Below are 21,827 nucleotides of genomic sequence, written 5' to 3'. Positions count from 1 at the left end.
TAAAGAGACCGTATCTGGCGCTTTGGCAGATGATGCCCTTTGAAAAAGGAAGTTTTACTTTTTTTTGCCTTATAAATGTGTTAGTTATAAAATGTAATATTCTTAGCAAATATAGAAAAATATAATAAGTAAATTTTATAAAATTTATTTATTTACTTTTTGGATGTTATATGCAAACTGTAGTATTCCCAGAAAACAGAAGAATATGAGATGAAATTTTTATTTAAAAAGCAACCTAACCTACAACTCAGATATAAAAACAAACAAAAAAGAGACCAACCAACAAACAAAACAGATCCCTAAATACAGAGAACAAACTGGTGGGTGCCTGAGGGGAGGTGGGCGGGGGATGGGTGAAAGAGATGATGGGGATTAAAAGTACACTTCTCATGATGAGCACTGACTGATGTGAAGAATTGTTGAATCACTATATTGTACCCCTGAGACTAATATAAGATTGTATGTTAAATATAGTTGAATTGAAATCAATTTTAAAAATTAAAAAAAAAATGCTTACCTGCTCGGACAATTCTCCTGAATCTTGTGTTGAAATGGAGTTCTCAACTTTAGCAGTATCACTATCAAAGACACTTAATTGATTTGGAGGGGGCTTCTTTACTTCAAACGGTATAAAGACAAACATATAAACCAATGGAACAGAAGAGAGAGCACAGAAATAAACCCACGAATATTCAGTCAACTGATCTTTGACAAAGGAGCCAAGGGTAGTCTCTTCAACAGATGATGTTGGGGAGACTGGATATCTACACACACACACAAATGAGAAAATGAAACTGAGCCCCTGCCTTCCATCATACACAAAAATCAACTCGAAACAATATGAACTTATATGCAGAAAACCCGAAAGATTCCACTATTCGACTAATAAAATCAGCAAAATTGTGGGACAAAAAAAATCAAACACACAAATCAGGTTCACTTTTATACACTAACAAAGTACCATCTGAAAAGGAAATTAGGAAACAATTTCATTTACAATGGCTTCAAAAATATGAAATACTTAGGAGTAAACTTAACCAAGAAGGTGAAGGACTTGTACATTGAAAACTACAAAACAAAACAAAAAAAACAAACAACAACAACAAAAAAAGAAAACTACAAAACATGATTGAAAAGAATAAAAGAAGACAGGATACATGGGAAGTCATCCTGTATTTATGGACTGGGAAGCCTAATACCTTAAGGTATTGATAGTACCCAAAATGAACCACAAGTTCAATGCAATCCCCATCAGAATCCCGGTGGCATTTCTTTGCAGATAGAGAAAAATTCATGCTAAAATTTATACGGAATCTTAAAGGCTTCCAAATAGTCCAAACAATCTTTTTTTTATTATGTTATGTTAATCACCATACAGTACATCATTAATTTTTGATGTAGTGTTCCACGATTCATTGTTTACGTATAACACCCAGTGCTCCACACAGAACCTGCCCTCTTTAATACCCATCACCGGGCTAACCCATCCCCCCACCCCCCTCCCCTCTAGAACCCTCAGTTTGTTTTTCAGAGTCCATCGTCTCTCATGGTTCGTCTCCCCCTCCGATTCCGCCCCCTTCATTCTTCCCCTCCTGCTATCTTCTTTTTTTTTTTAACATATAATGTATTATTTGTTTCAGAGGTACAGATCTGTGATTCAACAGTCTTACACAATTCACAGCGCTCACCATAGCACATACCCTCCCCAATATCTATCACCCGGCCACCCCATCCGTCCCACCAGTCCAAACGATCTTGAAAAGGAAGAGCAGATTGGGAGGCCTCACATTTCTGATTTCAATCAAAACAGCGTGGGACTGGCATAAAGACCAGTGGGAAACAATAACACAGAAACAAGCCCTCACATATATGGTCAAATGCTTTTTTTAAATCACACTTTTTTAATTGAAGTGTAGTTGACGTGCAATGTGTCCTTAGTTTCAGGTGTGCAGCACAGTGATTCAACAACTGTATACATTATGCAGAGCTTGCCCCCATTAGGCCTAGTCACCATCTGTCACCATACAAAGTTATTACCATATTACTGGCTATCTTCCCAGTGCTGTACTTCTTATCCCTGTGACTTATTTACTTTATCCCCAGAAGTTTGTGCCACTTAATCCCCCACACCTGTTTCACTCGTCCTCCTCTGGAAATCATTGCTTCTCAGCATTTGTGAGTCTGTTTCTTTTTCTTTTCTTCTTTTCTTCTTCTTTTTTAAATTTAATTTTATGATGTTATGTTAGTCACCACACTCTACATCATTAGTTTTTGATGTGGTGTTCCACAATTCATTGTTTTCGTATAACACCCAGTGCTCCACGCAGAACGTGCCCTCCCTAATACCCATCACCGGGCTAACCCATCCCCCCTCCCCCCCTCCCCTCTAGAACCCTCGGTTTGTTTCTCAGAGTCCATCGTCTTTCATGGTTCGTCTCCCCGTCCGATTTCCATCCCCTTCATTTTTCCCTTCCTTCTAATGTCCTCCCTGCTATTCTTTATGTTCCACAAATAAGTGAAACCATATGATAATTGACTTTCTCTGCTTGACTTAGTTCACTTAGCATCATCTCCTCCAGTCCCATCCATGTTGATGTAAAATTTGGGTATTCATCCTTTCTGATGGCTGAGTAATATTCCGTTGTATATATGGACCACATCTTCTTTATCCATTCATCTGCTGAAGGGCATCTCGGCTCTTTCCACAGTTTGGCTATTGCGGACTTTGCTGCTATGAACATTAGGGTGCATAAGGCCCTTCTTTTCACTACATCTGTGTCTTTGGGGTAAATACCCAGGAGTGCAATTGCTGGGTCATAGGGTAGCTCTATTTTTAATTTTCTGAGGCACTCCACAGTTTTCCAAAGTGGCTGGACCAACTTGCATTCCCACCAACAGTGTAAGAGGGTTCCCCTTCCTCCACAACCTCTCCAACATTTGTTGTTTCTTGCCTTGTCAATTTTTGCCATTCTAACTGGTATAAGGTGGTATCTCAGTGTGGTTTTGATTTGAATTTCCCTGATGGTTAATGATGATGAACATTTTTTCCTGTTTCTGTTAGCCATTTGCATGTCTTCTTTTGAGAAGTGTCTGTTCATGTCTTCTGCCGATTTTTTGACTTGATTATTTGTTTTTTGGGTGTTGAGTTTGAGAAGTCCTTTATAGATCTTGATACCAGCCCTTTATCTGTAGTGTCATTTGCAAATAGCTTCTCTCATTCTGTGGGTTGCCTCTTTGCTTTGTTGACTGTTTTTTTTGCTGTGCAGAGCTTTTTATCTTGATGAAGTCCCAAAAGTTCATTTTTGCTTTTGTTTCACTAGCCTTTGAAGATGAATCAATAAAGAAGTTGCTGTGGCCGATGTCAAAGAGGTTACTGCCTATGTTCTCCTCTAGGATTTTGATGGATTCCTCTTTTCTTCTTCTTCTTTTTTCAAAAATAGTGTTGGGCAGTCAGGACATTCATATGCAAATGAATGAAACTGGCTTAGGCCATATATAAAAATTAACTCAAAAGGATTAAAGATCTAAACATAAGAGCTAAAATGATAAAACTCTCAGAAAACATCAGGACAAAGGTTTCTGACACTGGAGGTGGCAATGGGTCCTTCAGTGTGACACCCAATGTACTGTCAACAAAAGAGAAACACATAACCCTGAGCACATCAAAATGAAAAACTTCTGTGCACCATACTACACAAGCAACAGAGGGAAAGGAAACCTTTTCCTTTGGAATGACAGAAAATATTTGCTAATTATATATCTGCTAAGGGATTAATGTATAAAAACTGCTACAACTCAATGAAAAACAAATGACCTGGTTTAAAAATGAGCAGAGAACTTGACTAGACTTTTTATCAAAAATGCTATACAAATGGACAATGAGCATAGGAGAAAATGGGTAATAATAATCAATACTCACTATAGAATAATCATTATGGAAATTGAAATATAGCACAGTGAGATACCATAACACATCCACTGGGATAGCTGCTACCAAACAGAAAATAGCATAAATCAGTCAGGATAGAGAGAAGTCACAACCCCTGTATACGGTGGTTGGAAATGTGCAGCAGTTATGCAAACAATATGGAAAACCCTCAAAAACTTAAAAATAGAATTATTATGATCCAGGAATTCCACTGCTAGGCATATACCCACAAAGAAGTGAAAGCAGTATCTGAAAGAAATATATACACACCCATGTTTCTTACAGCGACATTCACAATAACCAAAAGATTGAAGCAATACAATTGTCCATTAATGGGTGAGTGGATTAATAAAATGTGGTATACAATACAATGGAATATCATTCCACCTTAAAAAGGAAGGAAATTCTCATCACAATCAGTGCATTCTTAACCCCCATCCCCTATTTCCCCCAGTTGCTTCCCCATCTCCCCTCTGGCAACCACCACTTTGTTCTTTATATTTAAGAGTCTCCTTTTCATTGCACATCTAAAACTAATGTACCACTGTATGTTAATTATACTTGAATAAAAATAAATAAATACATAAATAAATAAATGCAATCATTTATAGCAAAAAGGAAAAAAAAGAAAAAGGGAATTCTGGCACCTGATCAACATGGATAAACTTTGAGGACATTACGCTAAGTGAAGTAAGACAGTCACAAAAAGACAAATACTATATGATTACACTCGCTCGTATGAGGTACCAAGAGTATTCAAATCACAGAGACAGAAAGCAGTGTTTTGGATGTTTGCTGGGGGCTGAGGGAGGGAGAATGGGGACCTTGTTGTTTATCAGGGACAGAGTTTCAGTTTCACAAGATGAAAAGAGGTCTGGGGCTTGGTCACACAACCGTGTAAATGCCCTCAACACTACTGAACGGTATGCTTAACAATGGTTAAGATGGTGAATTTTATGTGACACGTGTTTTTCCACAATGAAAATTAATCTCAGATTCAAAGCTTCAAAAGTGTGGCAACACAAAGACCCACACTAACAACTCTTTGGCAAGAACTATTCTAGAAAAGAACAAGTCTAAGAAACGTTGGGGACCGAAAGGGAAGTAAGAGGGAACGACTGTCTTCCTCAGCAGTCTTATAAATAAACACAGGAAGAACCAGAGAGAGGAAAACAGAAAGTATATCAACATAGTAACGGGAGGTTAGGAGCCAGAGGATATGAGAGTTTGCTAAGGCATTTGTCTTTAAGGAGAAGAGAGATAAAAAATTGTTAAAGAAACCTGGCAAGAAGGGAGAAGAAGAAAGCAAACTGAAATGAACTAAGATGACAGAATCAAATTAAAACATAGTCATAAAATATGTATATAAACGGACCAAACTCACTAGCTCAGAGACAAGTGTTTTCAATTTGGATTAAAAATAAATCCAGCTATACATCCTTGAACAAATGCACATAGAGCATTAAGTCACTTAACAAAAACGTAGTAAAAGTTATATTATTCAAAACTTAACTTGAAGAAAGCCAGTTTAGTCGTGTAGCTTATAATAAAGTTTTAGGGAAAAAAAAATGTCAGTACAGTTGGAGTTTCACTACATAATGACAAAATGTTCAACTCCCAAGAAAATAAAAGTTAAATTATGTACTTGAATAATAATAAAAAATATATATAATTTGTTATCATTTTACTCAACACAGAAGCATATAGTATATTTGTTTTCTTTATTTTCACATATGCACACATAGTATATATACTTGCATGGATATGCAAACTATATTTAAAAAACATATGGTTGAAATCAAGAGAACGACAATGTGAGAAATTGACAAAATCACCATCAGTGGTGGAGATTTTACCATCTCTCAATTGCTGAAAGAACAAGGTGAAAAATAGTTAAGATTTAGATTTAGATTCGACCAACACAATTAACAAGCTTAAGAACCTTTATCTAACTGACAGGATGCTAAATCCCACACTTCTAAATTCTTCTCAAGCACCCATGAAATAATTAGAAAATATTCATCATGTACCAGGCCATACAAGGTCAAAATGTATCCCAAAGCTAGGTCATATATTTAAAACTCTTCCTCACCCCTTGGCACCAATGAAAGTTGTCTGTGACTAAGTAAAGGAGGAACCATCCAAAAAAGCGTTGAAATAATGCCTTTGGCCTTTGTTGTAGAATGAAACTCAAAATAAAATTAAACAGACTCGTGAAAAAGTAAAGAAACCACATTTTGGTGCAACTGTGTTTGTAGAAGTGAGAGATTATCTCCTGGTAAATTGGGATAGTCCCTTAGTATTTTTTTTTTTTTTATTGGGATAGTCCCTTAGTATTAATACACATAATACAGCTTTACGTCCTGATTTACCTTTTACTTAATGTTAGCTCATGGTGATTTTCTCATGCTACTGTCTTGTCTTTTACCCAGGCCCAACACCAGTCACCAGGTTTTCTGCTCATCCTCCAGTGGACAAAACAAAGCTTTCCTCTAAATGCCAACTTATGCCAGTAGACATGTGAGAATTAATGTTAAATTTGCAAAAGTCAAAACGCATTTCCCTTTGCTCAGGCCCCAGGGTGGGTAGGATGAAAGATGTCTATTTTCCACCTAGATAGGAGAAGGACTGGAATCAGTTTTCACTTTTCTCCATATGGTTGATAGAGCCCTTTTTCTCCCAGACAACCCCATAATGAAGTCTCCACTGTGATTGTGTGGGTACCCACTCTACCCAGGGCTTTCTTAGAGAAATTCACACGCATCTTTACCTTCCCAGATATGTCCTCCTCAGCCGTCCTCGGAAATGCAGGTATCACGGTCTTGTCTGAACGGAAAAAAAAAAAAGAAAGAAGAAAGAAAAGCTGTGCCCAGTCTACTTCATGATGTTATAATCTCATGAAGGACAGAGAAAATGAAGTTTTCTGAAAGATAACAAGGAAAAATGGCACAGGGTAGAGTCACTTAAAGACACGGTTGTTGATGTTCATCTCACACTGTGCTAACATCTGAGAAAGGAGTTTCTTATTTAGGGAGCGATTTTGAGGCTCCGCCTCTCAAACTTGTAGGTTTCTATTTCAGCAGCCCAAGAAAGTGAAGTTTCCTGTCGGTAAATAATAATCTTGCACAAGGAGAAACAATAGTCAAGAAATCCCTCTTTGCTTTTTTCTGACTTAAAAGTATCAGTGGCTGAAGGGAGTTTGAACGTTAGACTTTTCTTTTTCAGCTCATTTACACGTGGGTCATTAGAAACCTATAGCCCTTGAATGAGGTTCAGCGTATCACATGGGAGAGGTGTGCCCCCTAGCTACGTTCCCCTGCATTCCTGTTCACGGACCAGCACTGTCAGGAGAAGTTGGTAGAGGCTTCTCTTTCTGCTAGGACTTGACTGCATTTTCTGGAATGGGGGTGGGCCTTCTATGACCCTGCTGTTGTTTAAATGGTTCCTAAGCACTCACCCAGTTTTTAATAGGTGACAAACCTGAAGTTTCACAGAGATAGAAGGTCATTATAAATATAAGTCCTTATTCAAATATATCAAAGGAGTTTGGCACTATTGCCTTTTGACTAGGCTGCTTTACCCCAATGATTAAAATCATGGTTACACATGCTTTCTGCATTAGTCATGGGTAAATACAAATGGTTAGTGTACTCATTTTTGAAGCCTCGAAAAATCTGGAAGAGCACTGAGCTTCTTGAAGGTTAGGGGGCCTGATAAACCCTTTGTTTTGCAGTGTTTTTCCTGTGGCACTGTGCATGCAGTCTGGAGTTCCATACACCCTGGAATGTCAAGTAAATGGCAGCAGTCAGGGGACAGTATTGTGGTAAACCCACCACCGGATCTGCCGGAAGGATGAGCCTTCCCAAAAGCTAATGTAGGCAAATGTTCTGAGGCTGTCTACAGAAACGAAGAAAGCCGATTGTCTTAATCCAAACCAACATCATGTGTACATTTGGACCATTAGTCAATGTAAAAAGAAACGAGCTGTCAAACCATGAAAAGACATGGAGGTACCTTAACTGCTTGTTATTAAGTGAAAGAAGCCAATCTGAAAAGGCTCCAAACAGAATAATTCCAACTACATGACATTCTGGAGAAGGCAACGGTGTGGACATAGTAAAAAGAGTGGTTGTCAGGGAGTAGGGGAGAGAGAGAGGAGGAACATGGGATTTTGAGGGCAGTGAAACTAGACTGAGTGATACTACAATGGATACGTGACAGCATACATTTGTCCAAACCCATAGAATGTGCACCACTGAGGCTGAAGCCTCACGCAGCCATGGACATTGGGTGAAAATGGTGCGTCAGTCAGTGTGGGTTCATCAGTGGTCGTCTGGTACAGGATGTTGATGGTGGGGGAAGCAGTGAATGCATGGGGGCAGGAGGTGTGGAGAGCTCTGTAATTTCTGCTCAGTTTTGCTATGAACATAAAACTGCCCTAAAAAATAAGATCTATTAAAAAAATGAAAAAAATGTGTTATGGTGTTTAAAGACAGCGGAAGAATTCTTTGCACCAGAACACACAGGAAGACCAGAGCTAATATGAAACTCCGTGGGCAGGATGATGAGTGATCCCACCGTGGGGGGGATTTCAGCAGCTGGGGCACTTCTAAAAGGGAGGAAGACAGGGACTTCTTATTAACTAAATGTCTCCTCTGTACCAGCCGTTGGTCAGGTTCCTTTCTTGTGTCGCTTGATTCCTCCGGATAACTCATGAAGGCTGGTACGCCTTTGTTGAGACCTCCCTCGTTTCTAGGTGGGACCTCCTAAAAAGCATCTGCTGTGCTTCGCCCCTTGTCAGAAGGAGTTCAGATCCTTGAAGGGAACAGTCTGGCTCAGTGTCTGAGGTGACCACTTTTATTTTTATTTTTTTAAAATAATTTTTATTGTTATGTTAATCACCACACATTACATCATCAGTTTGGGATGTAGTGTTCCATGATTCATTGTTTGCGCATAACACCCAGTGCTCCACGCAAACGGTGCCCTCCTTAATACCCATCACCAGGCCAACCCATCCCCCACCCGCCTCCCCTCTAGAGCCCTCAGTTTGTTTGTCAGAGCCCATCGTGAGGTGACCACTTTTAATTAATGCGGACGTGGTCACAGAGCTTCTGAAGGGACACGGGGACACTGCAGCCCTGAAACTTGTTTGGGTTGATGCCCTTTGTTGAAGCCCTCTGTGGACTAGACTCTTGGATGTAAGGGCCATCTCTCTGGTTTTATTCGGAACTAGGTGTGTCACTGTAATGCTCATCCGAATAGCAATCGGCAAAGTTAGATTTCATTCTCGCAGCATCCACCCCATGCCAACATAAATTATTTCAGTTCTTACAACAACCTTAGAAGTAGATATTATTGACATTTTCAATTTTGAAAATGAGGCAGGAAGGGTTCAGTTAAATTGCACCTCATCCTGTCACTGCCGATTTGTGGAAGTGGGATTCAAATGCCGGGTTTTCTGACTGCATGGGCTAACTCGCCCCTGGCAGCCAGGAGACACAGCGCCGAGTATGTACGGATGGACAGACAGACAAGCAGGGATGCGCTGACAGGCAGGCGCTCAGGACCACTTTATTATTTTTTTTTTGAAGGAAATGATCATTTTTTTTCTTAAAAAGGAAATGAGAGTTTAAAAAACTATCTGAAAGAGCAAACACTGTGGCCATCCCTTCCTTTGTCTGAACTCAGGTGGTGTGTGCTCCTGTTTGTGGGGGTTGGGCACACCTTTGTCTATTGTGCTATTCCCTGTTTCTCTTCCATTTCCTTCACTCTCAAGAAACTTTCTCTCTCTTTTTTTTTTTTTTTCAAAGCATAAGTTAGTCTACTACTCTTGATCCTTGATGCTGTTTTCCTGGGTATCAGAATGAAAAAAAAAACCACATTATTTATTATAGTTCAGAAAATTGGAGTTCAAAAAAAACCATGGAATTTATAAAATCCAATCTCCATATTTCAGTACCACAGAAATAGGGGTCAGGGAAAGTGTGTGACTGCCTCTGAGTCTGTTGGTCAGTGGCAGAGCTTGGACTCAAACTCAGGCCTGTTTGCTCCCCGGCCCCCCCACTTGTACGTCCACAGCGCCTCCGCTGAGTGCAGGGAACAGACACTCTTCTGTGGGGCTCAGGCGAAGCTGGGACCCCGGCGTCTCCTGACTGGGCCTGGGAAGTACGGTATACTAGAGCTGCTTTCTCGACATCTTGGTCTGCATTCCCATGTTCCCAATTAGGATGAAACGAGGGAGGCAAGCAGAGAAGACGGGGGCCTCCCCAAAGTGCCCACTCCACAACTCAGGAAGGGGGCGGTCTCTGCAGACAAAAGGCTGATAATTACCAAAGTTAAGACTGTGCCTCATTAAGCAGGCAGAGCCCCTGGGAGCAGCACCCTTGCCTCACCCTCTGGCTTCCCCAGCTCAATTAAACAGCTTGTTTGCCTTCTCATTAGCAAACTTGTGAGCGCCTTGCTCTGTCCCCTGAGTTGCTCAGAAGAAAAGTTTTGTGGGAGGGATTCCTTAGCTGGATGGGTCTGGCCGTCCTGCTTCCCTGTGGGAAATCTAGGTATATCCAGGTCCTTCACACAGGCTCCGTGTGACAGTGACGGTTCAGCAATGGGTCCAAGACGCGTCTGCTTGACCAAAGCGGGGCACGAGCAAAAGCCCGGGTTGGTTAAGGATATGGGGTTCAGTACTACTGCCTGAGATCTAACTGAGAAGCAGGGGAATATCTAAGGTTAGTTTTGGCCACGCTGCTCGAAGATTGTCAGCACGGTCCTGTGCTGCTGGGCGTGAGCTGAGAGTGTCTTCATGCGCCCAGGTTCTGTGTTACACATGGCAGAAACAGAAGCCCCAGTATATCAGAGGTCTCAGACCCTGCCCCTGTCTCCCCATCCTGGCTGCCCCTTCCATTAGTAGAGTTTTGTTTTTGTTTTTTTGTTTTAACTAAGTTAGGCCATCCCCCAGTCCGTGGATGCTGTCTGGGCTCCCCACCCCCACCCGGAAGGATTCCTTCAGGCCCCACACGTGGGCACAGCTCTGTGCTGCTCAGCAAACACTCCCCCATCTCAGGAGTGCCTCTGCACTGAGCGAGGCAGGACAGAACTCATGCTGACTCCCCATCTAGCGAGCAGAGGTCCGAGGCTCTGGGAGCTTACCCAGAACGGGGACTGACTACGTGGGTGGGGTGTTTTAGCCCTTGTTAATGGAGGTCCGTTGAAATGACATTCAGAGTTGCCTGATCTTTCAGCCCCCTCAGACCAACCGTTAGTAATTTATTCAAAACCTATGTATCTACCACCAACAAATTAGTAGGAATAGCAGAAATGCTATTTGAGAGCCCACTGAAGTGGGTCTATAAGCTTGTACATAAGGAAAGTGAGGCTCAGAATGTTACACGACTAGTCTAGGAAAAGAATGGATCTCGGGGTCATGCCCAGGTGGGGTGGGGGGGGAGGACGTTTTAGGCAAAGGACCAATATAGGTAGGTAAGGAGGTGGGTTCCATGATTAGCGACAGCTCAGAATGGACGGAGAGGAAGACATACAAGCAGGCGGTAAGTGGGAGACACAATTAAAGGCAATCGATTCAGAAAATGCTGGAGCTCAGCATTACGATGATTCCACCTGCCCTGGCCTGTGGCACCGGATCTACTAAAAAACTCATCCTTAGTCTCTTAATGCACCTGGATTCTGTGTGAGACGTGGAAGAAACGGAAGAGTCATTAGTATGTCAGAGGTCTCAGGCCTGCCCACCTCCCTTGCTGCGCAGACCTGTTTCCCTATCCCTGCCATTAGTAGGAGTTTTTAGTTCAGTTAGGCTCTCATACAGCCTTTGGTTCCTGGGCCCCAATCCAGACGCCTGAGGCCCGACTCTCGTTGACTCTTCTGATGAGGGTGCTGCATCCTATCACCTGTTCAGGGGCACCCTGGCCTCAGGCCGGCAGCCACGGGATGGGAATGCTCATTCCTTCTTCATGTCAGTTCAGCAGTTGCAGCCTCGCCTAGCAAGAAATAGACTCTCTTGAAGAGTCAGGGGAGACACCCAGGAAATCATCTGATCCCATATTTTCAAACAAACAAACATTAGAACCATAATATAGGAAGCAGATATGCACAAAGTAGAAAGCAGACTCAAATAGAAAGTAGGACTGGGGACCAGAAGCCCCGTCACCGTTACACCCACTTTTTTCCGCCGGCTCCCAACTAGTTCCTCTGCTGAGATCCTAGAGTTCAGTCTTCTTGTTCTTCAGGCCAGGGAACGGCAGGCCAGGGAAGTGACAGGCCCTGCTGAGGATGCGTGGCTCGTTGGGGACAAAGGCAGGACTGCAGCATGGCAGAGACGGGTCTCTGTCCTCATAAAATTGTTTTCAATTGTTTTTCTGTAAAAATGAAAAACAAAACAAACAAACAAACAAACAAAAACCCCAAAGATTCCTGGAGCTGCTGTGAAGAGACATGGACCCGACCCCCGGTCCCAGTCTCTCTGGCGGGCGTGACCTTGGTGAGATCCGCGGCCTCGCTCTCTCTGTCCAACCGGAGCCGCAGCACCTGGCCGCTCACGTTCCCTCCTGCTCAGGGACCTTTGAGTCTGGGGTTGCCACACTTCCTAGAGAAAGCAGGGCCCGAGATCCGAGAATCCAGAACAGAGAGGGGGAGGTGCTGGTCCAAACCCCAGTTTGCCACTTCTATTTATGCCGGTAAAAAAACATAACCTCTCTCCAAACATCCATTTTTCTCATGATGTTATACGTGTATATAATGATCTCCACACCGTTCTATAAAGATTAAAGGAAACGACACATACAAGGTGCCTAACCCTGAGTGTTCCTGAGAGTGAAGAGGTATTCCATAAATAATAAAGCAACCTTACTATCCTGGAGGCAGGGCAGTATAGTGGTTCCAGAAGGGCCTTTGAAGCCCGTGTGCCTGATTCAATCAATCATTATCGCCAGCACTTCTTGTTCCATGACCTCGGACCAGGCGCTCAATCTCATCTGGAAAATGTGGACCACAGTGGAATCTCATTTAAGTAATTCTTGTGAGGGTTACTTTATTTTATACTTGGAAAATAATAATGACCAAAATACTTGTGACGGTTACTTTAGTTTATACTTGGAAAATAATAATGACCAAAAAATGGTCATTATTATTTCAAATTTGCCACATAGCTTTCTGCAGTGGGGGGAATCCCTTTCCCTGAGCGAGCCCCATTTTGTGTGAATCATCCATGGCTGTCACGTGTGGGTTAGTGGAATTGGTAAGACTCCAAATCAAGCATCTTCTCTGGATCTAGGTTTCTCAAATCCCCCTGGAGCCTCCTGTGCGCTTCTCCCTGCCTTTGCAAAATTAACCCTTTGCCCTAACGCGTGGCTTTGGGGTCTTTCTGTTCGACTGCACTGTGTTGTCTCCGTTCCTCTTGCTGAGGGGAGCTCACAGGTCAGCGCATACCCCGGTGGCGGGCCGAAAGCATCCCTGGCGAATGTTCAGGTCCTACTCTTCAGTACCGTGCGGTGAGCTGTAGGGACCACAGTCCCGCCGTGGGGACAGACGTGCTTACCTGACGACTCAGGACAGCCCACGTCCCACTCCTGACTCCTCGTATGGAGCCTATGTGTCCGTCCATTGACTAGTAAATGAAAAGGGAATGAATGAACGATTGGACTTCCTGCAGACCTCGTGGGGGTGACGGGGAGGAGGTCCCCTTCCCAACCCCAGCCAGCAATCGTTCCTCTTGTGGACGCCAGGGCAGTGCTCTGGACTCACCCCCCCTCTTACTCCACGGGCTTCTGGAAGCCTTTCCATTCCAGTCGCCCCTAGAGCAGGGCTTCCCTCCAGGTGCAGACATGAGGAGAGTGACTGACTCCTCCCCCTGCACCTCTCCCTTTGAGGGGTGAGCGAGAGCCCCAGGAAATCAGCCCCTGGGCCATGTGCATGGGTCGGCAAGCAGCCTTCCTGTTCACCTCACTGTGTCTTACAAATATCACTTCTTTTCTTCTGCTATGATGCGGAAGGAAGTCAGAAGTCATGCATCCATGTGACTCATTGGGTGGACATCTCAGGGCCAACTCTTTGGTTTCTTTCTTCTTCCATGTTAACATCGGTGCTGTTACTCCAGAAGGAGAGAAGTAAGTACATACACTCCTTTCTAAACGCTGTATATGTAAACTTATTTCTATATATACTGTGTATGCGTACCTATTTCTATAGATTATGTATACCATTTATATACTTATATATAAGCATATATGATTATTTCTAGATACTAGATCATAATATAGCTTTCTATATACTATATATATATATATATATATCTATATACACTACATACATAGATATATATACATGTTATTGACTTATTTTTCTCTTTCTGGAGTGATAAAGCTGTTGTCAACATGGCAAAAGGAAGGAGCCAGAGAATGATATGTATGTGTGCATATACATACATATTCAGACCACAAACTCTGCAGTATCTTTAAAGCTAACATTCTATCACCCAGATGCTTATATAGTTTACCAATTAAATAAACCCAGATATTTTTAAGAATGAATCGGGGCACTACTAATAATTATCTTTGGAAAATAGGCATTGACCAGAACTCGCTTGGGCAAACCAGGATATAATGATTGCACCGTGTCACTATGTTAATATGTATTTTAAAATATTTGTTTAATAGATAATATATCTACATTATTAAAAAAAATCATGAATGGATATGCAGAGGAGTATTTCTCTGACCCATGTCCATTTGCCCCTTCTTATCCCTTGCCAGCCCTCATCCCCACAGTAGGAAACAACTACCCTGCAGTGTTTTCTTCATGCAAAAACAAGTAAATATGAATATTCTCATATGTGCTCTGGAGATCATTCCATATCGCTATAGAAATGGCCTTTTGGTAAATGGATCCGTGGTGTTCCATTGTGTGTTTAATTTAACCGGTCCCTTACTGGAAGGTTCACGGGCTGCTTCCAGCCTTGCTGCTACAAACAGAATTACAACAAATAACTTTGTGTACACATCATTTCGTATATGCATGCATACATATCTGCAAGACAGATTCCTGCAAGCGGGATTGCTGTGCACGACTGAACCTGTAGTGAGCCTGAGTGTTGCTAGATTTTCCTCCAAATGTATCATGCTATTCTGTACTCCTATGAGCAATGCCCGAGCAGGCTTGCCAACAAAGGGTGTGTTTAAACTTCTGGATCTTTGTCAATCTGAAGGTGAGGAAAGTACCTCAATGTATTTAAATTTGTATGAATCTTACTATGAGTCGTGTTGAATATCTCTTCATACATTTAAGAGCCCCTGTTGTTTTATAAATGCCTATTTTGGGGTCTGTCTTCCTCACTCCAAATTAAGTCTCTTGAGGAAAGGGATTATATTTTATATATCTCATATTTTTCTTAATAGCGTGGAAAATGAAAAAAATTAACAAATATATTTAATTAATGAAGAACAGAATCATTGCGATTTTCTCTCTCCTCAAACTATTTAAGCTGCTTTTGATAACCCCTTTTCTAACCTTTGGTTCACTTTTTTTTTCCTTGAAGAATAATATTATATATAAATATGTCCATAATACAGAATATGTAGATGAATAAAAATAAAAACTCACTTATACAATTGTTTTGAACAATTACTCATCTCTTATTTCTAACCACTTCCTGTACACAGGCTTTTTTTTTCAAGTATTAACAATCATACTGTCAAATGTTGACACTTTGGAAATCCTACTTTCTTCACTTAACAGCCTGGCAGGTCATCAGTTGCTATATTGTTCTCTTTTGCTACATTGTAAATACTTGAGGGAGGCACCAGAAGGTACCTCTTGCTCTTTTTCCATTTTTAATACAGAATAAATATTAAGTGAGCATGTCCTGCAGGTGAAGGAGGAAGTGAAGAAAATAAATGTCCTCCTCAGCCAAGCAAAGCGTACATTTCTAACACTCCAACATTTATAGTCTTTCTTCTTGCTACTTTTAACTCGAACGCTGCCAATTCTTTAGCACAAATTATTACCTCGATCTGCGTTTGTGTATAAACTTCTTATAAACGCATATCTGCGTTGGTGTATAAACTTCTTGTAAACACACGTGTGTGTCACATCGATTGCTTTCTGAAGGCAAACACAGTCAGGGTAACGTACTCTTATTGCCAAGCCGGTTGATAAACAACAGGGCACTACAGAGCATGGGGGAGGTCTGTCTCAGAATCTCACAGATCCACAAGTAAGACTGCAAATTAGGGGCGTTTGGTGTTTGGGACTGTGGGGAGCGCAGCAATTTTGTCAAATGGCAGTTGCAAACATCCATCCTGGAGGAAGGTCAGCTGTTCAGGTGACATGAAGTATATAGACTCGGGGCTAGAAATGACTGTATGAGAACCTCTAATTGCCCAAGCAGCTGAGAATTTTTTACTCAAGTAGAGATTCTTCTGATCTTGAGGTTATATCGTTTTCTAAAGTAAAATTCTCAAAACCAAGTAAACTACTCTAGCTCTCTCAGGCAGATTTTCTCAGTTGACCTGAAGAGCTAAGATGGTTGGCTCTAAGTTTTTGTGGTATGAGCAAATCTCTCATGGTTAATGTCCTGAGAGCCCATTTAGTTTTGCTACTATCTTATCCTGTGTCTCTGATTCCTAAATGTTAAACCACATTTGCATCTACAAGTGAGGCAGATCTATTATTCTCCAATGGGTTAATGATTTCTGTCTATTATTTATATGGTCTTTATAACCACCCAGTGCATGCATAGGTATGGTAGCCAGTCGAGGTCAGGGTTCATATGCTGACTGCAAGACCTTTATGAAGATGATGCTGATGGTCATAACCTGAGAGTGATGACGGGAAGCTGGATCAGCAGCACGTGGGTGTCCTGTGTAGTTGTAATGGTGGTGGTGGTATAAGGGGTGATGGCAGGGGTGATGGAGTTGGTGGCAGTGGTCTGGGCCAGCACTTGGCACAGAGCAGACATGCAGTGATGAGTGCCTCAGTGAATGGGTGATAGTGGACATGGGCAGCCATTGGCGGTGGTCATCATGGTTGTCATGGACAGGAAGGGAACCAAAGAAGGATGTTGTGGCTGCTGACCTTTCTCAAACCATGGCAAGGCTAGTCATGGGCAAACTGATGGTTCAGTCTTCCTGGGTCATCCAGCCCTTGTCTTTGGTGGAAATGAAGCTGATTGAGAAGTCTTACAAGGCAATTTCTAGAAAGATGACGTTCACTTCTGTTACTGTCCATGTGTGCACAAGATTATGTGAGATGGGCTGTCTCTCCTCAGAGAAAGCTATATGGAACTTGCAAAAACTTGTAGTGGCCCACAAGAGGCAACGTCCCTGAGACTGGATTCTGAGCCCAACAATCAGGGTTGCAGGGTTGAGAAAAGTCACTTGAGAAATAGAGCAGATCTGCCTCACTTCCCTGTGCCCAATTTCCTGCCTCAGAGAAACCCCTGGGGAGAGCTAGTCACACCCAGCAACCCCGGGGAGCACATAGCAAGGAGCGGAGGGAGACCAGCGTGGCCAGGAACATGAGATATAAGTAGGGGAGAGTCTTGGGGTATAAAGGATGCTGAGGAGGACGCTATGAGTGTTAATGTCATCCAAACAGTCAAGTAATGGGCAGGGATGGGACAGCAGAGGTGAGCACAGGGAAGCAGAAGATGAAGGGAGGGCATTGACCTTGCCTAGGGGAGACCATTAGGGTGTAGGGTGTGGGAGGAGAACTCTGGGACCTTCGTGTAGATCACTTATCTCCACCCTCACCCCAAAAACATTTTTCAGTGACTTTAGGGAACCATACATTTTCTGTGTTGTAAGTCTTAGAATACATCTGTGCAAATCTTTTTTTTTTTTTTTTTCAATTTTAGAGAAGAAGTGGAGGGTATGTGAGGAGTTGCTTGGCTAAGTGTGCATTGCTGGTCAGTGACAGAACACATGCCAAAGCCAAATCTCTGATTCAGAGAAGTCTTTTCTTTTTATACTGTAGGACTTCTTGCTTGGGACTTCTGACCTCATGGTTTTTCTCCATGAGAATTCCCGGTGCATTTCTCCTGCGGAGATCATCTTTCAAAAGACACGGCATGTCTGCTGAGGGAGCCACCATCGGGCACCATGGACCTGAGATGTCAGGGACTGTTCTCAGGGCCCCTGCATCTCTGTCATTCCCCACCTCTCCCTCCAGAGCTTGTGGGCACAGTCCACAAGCCAGCAGGGCTTTCAGAAAGAGTCCCTGACAGTCATGTTTGGGGGATGACTCCTTTCTTTTCCACACCCCAGTTTTGCTGGTCTTTTCATCATTGGAAAGTACAGGAAGGCTAGAGGTAGGAATTTTCCTATGTCTCCTATTTCCTGATGGTGGAATAGGGACAAAATCCAGGTACCTGACTCTCTAGAACCCAATATTATAAATTAGAAAAGGACTGAACTGGGATCAGGAGCCTTGGCTTCCAGTTGCAGCCTTGTCAACAACAGATTCTAAGATGTGGGTCTGACCAAGTCTGCCCTCGGAAGTGCAACTCTTCTATTGCAAAGGGAGTGGCATTGGGTAGAGAAGTTCAAGACCCTACCAGGTGCTCACACTTAGCGTTCTTGGCACGAGGAACATTTTCCAAAGACAGGAAGATCCCAAAGTAGTTCCTAGGAGTCATGGACCAGCTGAATCACACGTGGACCCAGAGTTTCCTCCTTGCTGGTTTCCCTGCCCCCAGCACACTGCGGCCTCTGGCGTTCTTGGGCATCCTCTGCATCTATCTCCTCACGCTGGCAGGGAACTTGTTCATCATTGTGCTGGTGCAGGCAGATGCGGGACTGTCCACGCCCATGTACTTCTTCATCAGTGTCCTCTCCTTCCTGGAACTCTGGTATGTCAGCACCACAGTGCCCACGCTGCTGCACACGTGGCTCCGTGGGCGCTCACCCATCCCGGCAGCGGTGTGCTTCACCCAGCTGTACGTCTTCCACTCCCTGGGCATGACCGAGTGCTACCTGCTGGGGGTTATGGCGTTGGACCGCTACCTGGCCATCTGCCGCCCACTCCACTACCACGCGCTCATGAGCAGAAAGGTGCAGTTATGGCTGGCAGGGGCCACGTGGGTGGCCGGCTTCTCCGCGGCACTGGCGCCGGCCAGCCTCACAGCCAGTCTGCCCTTCTGCTTCAGAGAGGTGGCCCACTACTTTTGCGACCTGGCCCCACTGATGCGGCTGGCATGTGTGGACCCAGGCTGGAACGCTCGCGTCCACGGGACCGTGATTGGTGTGGCCACTGGCTGCAACTTTGTGTTCATTTTAGGACTCTACGGGGGTATCCTAAGGGCTGTGCTGAAGCTGCCCTCGGCTGGCAGCCGGGCCAAGGCTTTCTCCACCTGCTCCTCCCACGTGACCGTGGTGGCCTTATTCTTTGGCTCTGCCTTCATGGTGTATGTGGGGCCACCCAAGAGCCGCTCCAAGGGCACGGACATGCGTATCGCCCTGGTATATGCCATTCTCACCCCGTTCCTCAACCCCATCATCTATACCCTTCGCAACAAGGAGGTGAAGGACGCTTTCAGAAGGTTCACCCAGAGGATTAGGGCTATGTTGAAGGGACCCTGAGGATCTACAGAGTCATTCGGTGACTGTAGGATTTAATTGGTTAGTCGATCAAACAATCAATCAAATAAGTTTTTTCAAACACACTCCATATTCCAATTCAAGTGGACTGAGTCTTGGATTGAGGCAAACTGAGAACATTGTAGAGATCAGAGAGACATAGCCTCTGAACCCATGCCTACCTAACATGGGCGAGAGGACATATCTGAGAAAAAAATAACCAAAAATAAGGATCCAGGTGCAGATATTTAGGCAAACTTGGAAATTAGAGAGATGGAACTGTGTTTGAAAGAATTTGGAAGAACAAAAGCTGACTGTGGGATTATGTTCAGGATGGGATTCCTGGAGAAGCCCCGAGAAAGGAGGAAAACAAGATTGCCAAATGAAAAATGAAAGAACTTCTAAGGTGAATGTTCAGATGTGGATTGGGAAACCATGGGAAGATGGCTGGTAGAAGCACACGGCTCCATGTTCCTGGAATCCTGCGGTACAAGAAAGGTTGAAGCTACTGTAGCTGGGAACTTGTTCTCTTACGGGGAGGATTGGGTGCTAGAGATAAGGGTGCTGGGGGTGCTGATGGTTAGAAGTGAGTCACGGAAATATGCCCTGCACTGTGAGTTTGAGATCGTCAGTCAGTCATCCGGGCAACATCATGGATGGACTCCTATGAGCGCAGTGCTAGCTCTGGGAACCAAGAGAGATAATAAAAAGAAGGCACGATTTCTGTTTTCAGAGTTTGCAGTTTTGTTTTGAAGATTCGGTCCTCCATCCCTCTCCCTCCCGTAATCGGGGGGGGGAACCATAAGCAAAATGATCCCACCTTCCCACCCTCTCTTCCCGCCGCACCACCTCCATCACCACCACCATCACCACCATGACCATCACCACCTCCATCACCACCAGTGACATATTGACTGATACCAAGATATAAACATTTCAGTTTTGCTCTATGTGCCCCGAAGGTGGGGGGAGGTCATGAAATTGAAGGGAAGCAGTGCCTGGATTGGCAGAAAGGGACTGAGGGAAAGTAAAGTAGCCACGCAAGACATTGATTCTGATATTTCCCCAACCCTTCCAGACCTTGGAATCCGAATCCCCTGGGGACCTAGATGGGACTTCTCTGAAAGTTCCCTTCAGACCAGACATGGAACTGTAGGATCCTCATAGGCGATGCCTTGTCTCAGGATAACATGGCAGCAACTCTACTGAAAATACAAAAAGAAAACTTATTTTTAAAATAATTCTGGGCAGCCTTTTAAAAAATGATAGAGTGAACAGGTTTTGGGTTTCTGGTTTTTTCCTAATGATGTTGAGATACTTTATTTCTAGGGCAAGGATGACTTGGTGTTTATTTTAACTTATTTTACTGGAAGGAAAATGTATGTGGGGTGACATATAGTAGCACTGACCTCCCTCCCACTAGAGCTATAGAATATTTGGGAATTCCCACTTATTCAATGAAGATAGACTGTCCCACTTGAGGTTTTTCCAAGGACAATGTAGCCTTGGCCTCAGGTCAGTTTTCCCTGACCATCCAGCCCAGAACTGGACTACATTCTCTGCTCTGAGCTTTGGGGGGGGGGTCCTAAATAAGAAGAAACTTGTTTTAATATTATTAAACCATGAAGGCTAATCTTATGGGGAGTAACAACAACAGCAGGAACCAAACCCGTCCCTAGTCAAAGCGATTGTTGCTTTCCTGCAGGAGTGGCTGCGGGACCAGAAGGGCCTGCCCTGGTGAGACCAGGGAACAAGGTTCAATCCCAGGTTAAGCCAACAGAGAACGTTTGAAGACTTACTTGGAGCAGACACCATCTGCACATAGGTGAACTTCTGGGTTAGGCAGGGCCTAAGCAGCCATCTCCTCAAAATCCCTCTTGTCTTTACAGAAGATAAAACTGAAGTCGGTGGGTGGGAAATAACCTGAACAAGTTACATGGGAATTTAGAAATAGGCTGGGAGTGGACAACACCAAGGGTTTCTAACCCTTCCCACCATATCACCAGGGTGCGTGCCCTCTAAGTTGCCGTGTTGACCTGAAACAGAAGGTCTGTGGCCTTGACCGAGCGCCACACGGTGGGAGAAGCAGTCGGTGGCCTGCAAATTCAGAGGGTCATGGCAGTCCGCAGGGGGCCTGTCTCTCCCACAGAATAAATGTCCCACTTACAGAGAACGTGGCGGGGCACATACGATGCTTTCTCTGGCCGGCTTTCGGCCCCAGGCATCCTGGCGTTTCTACTTTGCCATCCAGAGGTGGGAGTGGGTTCCCTCCTCCTTGGAACCATCCCGTGCTCCTGTCTAACCCCACAATCTCT

At 43.7% G+C, this 21,827-nt stretch overlaps 2 protein-coding genes across 2 annotated transcripts in view; one reads left to right on the top strand and one right to left on the bottom strand.

Moving 5' to 3' along the window:
• The window catches only part of LOC112814959 (interferon-activable protein 203-like), a 90,971-nt gene extending 84,033 nt beyond the window's left edge, over positions 1-6,938 (bottom strand). The window contains exon 1 of the mRNA XM_025860745.2: positions 6,699-6,938. The gene's annotated coding sequence lies outside the window, so the exon portion shown is untranslated. The remainder of the gene's footprint in view (positions 1-6,698) is intronic.
• An 11,632-nt stretch (positions 6,939-18,570) lies between these two features.
• LOC112814908 (olfactory receptor 6N2-like) lies at positions 18,571-19,515 on the top strand. Its single transcript, XM_025860668.1, has one exon. It carries the CDS (start codon positions 18,571-18,573, stop codon positions 19,513-19,515), a length of 945 nt encoding a protein of 314 aa, XP_025716453.1.
• Positions 19,516-21,827: the final 2,312 nt, after the last annotated feature.

This window comes from Callorhinus ursinus, unplaced genomic scaffold (genome assembly GCF_003265705.2).
Source record: "Callorhinus ursinus isolate GAN/ISIS: 27379988/994484 unplaced genomic scaffold, GSC_fseal_2.0 scaffold88, whole genome shotgun sequence".
Lineage (NCBI taxonomy): Eukaryota > Metazoa > Chordata > Mammalia > Carnivora > Otariidae > Callorhinus > Callorhinus ursinus.
The sequence above is the reverse complement of the archived record's forward strand: the minus strand, read 5'-3'. Positions and strand labels throughout refer to the sequence as shown.